The following is a 5,000-nucleotide window of genomic DNA, read 5'->3' on the forward strand; positions in this document are numbered from 1 at the left end:
CTTTCCTTTCCTTTCCTTTCCTTTCCTTTCCTTTCCTTTCCTTTCCTTTCCTTTTCTTTCCCCTTCTCCTTTCCCTTTCTCCTTTTCTTTCCCCTTCTCCTTTCCCTTTCTCCTTTTCTTTTCCTTTCTCCTTTTTTCCTTTCTCCTTTCCTTTCTGCTTTCTCCTTTCCTATGCCCTGCCTTCCTTTTTCCCTTCCTTTTTCCTTTCCTTTTTCCCTTCTTTTTCCCTTCCCTTTTCCCTTCCCTTCCCGACGGGGGCCCCACCTGCTCCCGGAGGGCCCGGGGGCAGAGCGGTACCCGCGGGCAGTTCGCGGCATCACCGCCGTACCGGGGGTCCCGTCGCGGCTCCCGGGGCCCAGAGCCGCCGCTTCCCGGTGTCCCGGGATGTGCCGTGCGGTGCGGGGAATGCACCGGGACTGCCCGTCCCGGGACGCGGGGCGCTCCCAGGGCCGGTAGGGGGCGCCCTGTGCCCGGACCCCGGGAACGGGGATGGATCCCGGGAATGGACCCTGGGAACGGCCGGGATGGATGCTGGGAACGGCCGGGATGGATCCCGGGAATGGCCGGGATGGATCCCGGGAAGGGCGGGGTGGATCTCGGGAATGGCCGGGATGGATCCCTGAAATGGGGATGGATCCCAAGAGCGGCGGGGATGGGCCCCCGGAGCACCCTATAACAGGACCCCGGGATTGCCCGGTGCCCGGACCCCGGGAGGGTCGGACACGGCCCCCGGGAGCGGCGGGGCCGGGCCGTGTCCGCCGCCGCCCCTCCGCCGCGGGCTCGACGTGTCCCGCTGTCCGCTCTCGCTGCCGAGGACCGAGGGGCGCGGCGGGGATGCCCGGGGAGGGGAGGGCACCGTCGGAGGAGAGCCCTGCCGCCGCCCCGCAGCCGCCGCCCCGCAGCCGTCCCTTAAGTCGTTCGTGCCCAGCGCAGGGGTGCCCCGGTATCCCGGTGCCCCGGCATCCCGGGGCCCGGCATCCCGGCGGGGCCCGGCCGGTCCCGCCGCCCCCCCTGCGGCGCGGGCGGCTTTTGTTGCCGTCGGTGCGGGGCGGGGGCGCGGGGGGCGGCGCGGCGGGGCGGGCGCGGTTTTGAGGCAGGAGCGGCTCGTCCCGAGCCATTCGCCTCCCGCCGCTCCCGCCGCGCTCCCTGCGCCGAGCCGGTCCCTTTGTGCCGCCGGCCCGGCCCCGCTCGCCGCCTCATTGGACTCTGTATCGCCGGGGACGGGCGGGCGGTCGCCGCCTCCGGGCACGGCGGCGCGTCGGGGCGGGGGGGGGCCGGGGCCGCGGCGGCTGCGGGGCAGGGGCTGCGCGGAGCCCTCTCCTCCCGCCGCCTCCCGCCTGATCCCATTCGCCTTTGTGCGCGCCCAATCGCCGCGTGCTCCCCGCGCGGAGCGGGGATGACATTTTGATTTCATCATTAGCATCCGGCGCCAGGTTGACGCAGCAGCGGCGGCGGCGGGAGGCGGCGGCGGCGGCGGCAGCGACGACCCCGGCTCTCCGCCTGCCCGCAGCAGCCCCCCGGTGCCGCGGGCTGCGCGGGTCCCCCCGGCCCCCCGTCCTGCCGCCCCCCCATGCGAGGGGCCCCCGGCCGGCCCCTCCGCCGCGCTCCCACGCCGCCCCTCCGCTCCTGTCCCCCGCGCCGCCGGGAGCCGCCACCTGCGCGCCGGGCTGCGGGGCCAGCGGCGGGCAGGAGCCGGGCGGGCACCGGAGGATGCCGGAGACCGGGCAGGAGCCACCCAGCGCCCCGCCGCCTCCCCCCAAGGAGTCCTTCTACATCAAGAACCTGCTCAACGGCGGCCCCCCCAAGGCGCCCCCCAAGCAGCCGCGGGCGCTGTTCGCCCCCTCGGGCAAGGCGGCGGTGGACGGCGCCGGCTTCGCCCTCTCGCAGGTGGGAGACCTCGCCTTCCCCCGCTTCGAGATCCCGGCGCCGCGCTTCGCCCTGAGCGCGCACTGCCTGGAGCGCGCCCAGACCTGGTGGTACCCGTACGCCCTGACGCCGGCCGGAGCTCACCTGCCCCGCACCGAAGGTAGCGCTCCCCGCAACTCCCTTCCCTCCCTCCCCGGCGGGGCGGCCGCGGTGGGCACCGGGGGGGAAGCCGTCGGCGGGGCCACGCGGGGGTCCGGCCGGCTCGTCCCGTTTTTCCCCCGACGGGACGCGGGGGCCGGGTGGCGAAGGTGTCTCTTTGTGTCCCTTATCCCTCCCTCTTCATCCCCCGCTTCGTCCTTCCCCTCCAGCCGCAGAGAAATCCCTGCTGAGGGACTCGTCCCCCGCCTCGGGCACCGACCGGGACTCCCCGGAGCCGCTGCTGAAGGCGGAGGGGGAGCAGAAGGAGCTGGACTCCAAGAGCCCCGACGAGATCGTCCTGGAGGAGAGCGACTCCGAGGAGGCGAAGAAGGAGGGAGGCTCGGAGGACTGGAAGAAGCGGGAGGAGAGCCCCGAGAAGAAGCCGTGCCGCAAGAAGAAGACGCGCACGGTGTTCAGCCGCAGCCAGGTCTTCCAGCTGGAGTCCACCTTCGACATGAAGCGCTACCTGAGCAGCTCGGAGCGGGCCGGCCTGGCCGCCTCCCTCCACCTGACAGAGACCCAGGTGAAGATCTGGTTCCAGAACCGCCGCAACAAGTGGAAGCGGCAGCTGGCGGCCGAGCTGGAGGCGGCCAACCTCAGCCACGCGGCCGCGCAGCGCATCGTCCGCGTCCCCATCCTGTACCACGAGAACTCGGGCGCGGAGGGGGGCGCGGGGGGCGGCGGAGCCCCCGGCACCCAGCCCCTGCTCACCTTCCCTCACCCCGTCTACTATTCCCACCCCGTGGTCACCTCCGTGCCGCTCCTGCGGCCCGTCTGAGCCCGCCCGCCGCTGCGCGGAGGGGCGCGGAGAGGCGCGCAAGGCACCCGCCCGCTTGTAAGTACTCCAGCCCCTCGTGCGACCCACCCGGGCGGCGTCTGCGGAGCACGGGTTTGGGGTGGAGAGAGGTGCGGGGGTGGGGGGTACCCCTCGGCGTGTGGTGTTAGGAGGAAAGTCGCAAAAATCTAGGAGAAAAAAAAAAAAAGGAAAAGGGGGGGGAGGGAAAGGAAAACGAGGAAAATGAAAGCGGGAACTTGTAGAGAACCCTGGAGCTGTCACACCTTTTGTAAACGTGGATGAAAACCGCGATGGTCTCTGTGGCTTTAGTTTTATTTTTGTAAAAAAAAAAAAAAAAAAAAAAAAAAAAAAAAAAGAGGAAAAAAGTGGGAGAAAAAAAAAAGAAAAAAAATGGGGGGAAAGAAAGGATGATATTAATAATAAAAAAAAAGGAATGATCCCAGGCCACTCCTCGAGATTTGCCAAACGCTAACGGGAAGCTGAATTTCTGTTCCTTTCGGACCTCTCCTTCTGCCTCCAAATAATTGTTCAGGCTCCTGATCCTGTCGTGACTCAAACTTCATCGACCACGGCTTTTCATTTAAGCAGACCTTTGCCTCTTTGCTTGCCCACCTTTTGTACCTTTCTTTTTTTTGTCATGGGACTTTTACGAGCAAGAAATACAGCCTCAAAGTGAACAGTTAAATACACCCGCGTGCTTTGAGTGACCCCTATTTATTATCGTTTACTTAGACATTTTTAATTCTTGTTTATAATTCTTGTTTTCCTAGTTGTCGGGTTGTTTTGGGTTTTTTCTTCCTTGTAAAGTTATTTCGGTATTTTGGGGAGAAAAAAATCTGTACCCTTTTGCTTTCTTTTGTAATACTAATTATTATTATTATTATTAATATTATTGTACTTTTGAACTGTGCAATATTGTACGATGATTCTTAAAGCACTGCTTTTATTTGAATGGTGAGGAAAGGGTTTTTAGCATTGTAAAGCTGCATTCGTTCATGTTGTACAAAATAAAATAAAAAAGAATTAAAAGCGAAGGGAAGTGAGAAGAGAGGAGCAAGGCATGGGAATTAACATCAGCCCGGCTTCATGCGAATAAATAAGGGAGATTCGGTGAGCTGGGCGCTTTAAGTGAAGGACAATCAACTTTAGGGTAATTTTAATTTATTTGGTATGATGTACAGTTTTCTTCTAAAGTCCATTGAGTATGTGGATTTTAATAGGCAAAAATCAAGTGAGGAGTGGACACCTCTAGTCTCTCTCTGTCTTAGTGTCTACTCACCTGTTGTCTGACAATTGTTTGCTGTCTTCCCAAGGGTTTGGGTTGGTTGGTTCCTTTTCTTTATTTTATTTTAAATTTTGTTTTCCCCTTTTCGGTTGTACTCTCTGCCCTCTCGCTTTCTGTTAGGGATCGGTCCTATTTTTAAAACAGCCTATATTGTTATAAACTTAATGTTGTGGTGGAAAAAAAAATCAATAAAACCCGTTCCTTATCATTTTTTAAGTGTGGTTTTGGATGAGAAAAAAAAAAAAGAGAGAGGGAGAAAATATAAGCAACGACAACAAATAATAATAAAAAGAAATAAACAAAAAATAACTCAACGGTTTTCTGCCGGCCCTGCTCGGGGTGCGGGGGCCAGGGCGCGGAGCCACCCCTGCCGGGAATCCTTCGAGAGGGTGTCCGGAGGCCTCTCCGATGGGAAGCAGATCGGGGACGGGAGGGGGGACCTTTCCCACCTCCGGCGCTCGGTAACACCGAGCGAAGAGTCTCAGACTCCCAGGGAACCCCCCGGGACGGGGGTGGGCGAGGGGGGTCCCTTCCCACGGGAGGGCCTCCTCCCCTTCCCGGGGGCTTCCCCTGAACTTCTGGCCGCCCCTTCCTCTGCGCCCCCCCCCCCGGTACTGCCCTTCCCTTCTGCCCCCCTCCTCCGGGGGCTGCCGCAGGGTGTCCAACCCCCCTGGGCTGCGCCCTCTGCCCACGGCCGGAGCCGTCACGCGTGTTAATACTCCCGGCAGGGTTATTTGGAGATAGGATCGCTCTCCGCTTCCCGCAGATTGGCCCGAATCGACGTGTTGATAGCGCCGAGGGCAGGATTTCGGGCCAAAGAAATCAAAATAAAACTCAGCGTTGCGAAAAGATAAT

At 61.5% G+C, this 5,000-nt stretch overlaps 1 protein-coding gene across 1 annotated transcript; it reads left to right on the plus strand.

Moving 5' to 3' along the window:
- The first annotated feature begins 1,710 nt into the window (after positions 1–1,710).
- HMX3 (H6 family homeobox 3) lies at positions 1,711–2,842 on the plus strand. Its single transcript, XM_017809160.1, has 2 exons — positions 1,711–2,026; positions 2,235–2,842. The coding sequence occupies exons 1-2, from the start codon at positions 1,711–1,713 to the stop codon at positions 2,840–2,842; spliced, it is 924 nt and encodes a 307-aa protein (XP_017664649.1).
- Positions 2,843–5,000: the final 2,158 nt, after the last annotated feature.

The sequence above is a fragment of the Lepidothrix coronata genome, unplaced genomic scaffold (assembly GCF_001604755.1).
Source record: "Lepidothrix coronata isolate B3197 unplaced genomic scaffold, Lepidothrix_coronata-1.0 Scaffold25, whole genome shotgun sequence".
NCBI lineage: Eukaryota > Metazoa > Chordata > Aves > Passeriformes > Pipridae > Lepidothrix > Lepidothrix coronata.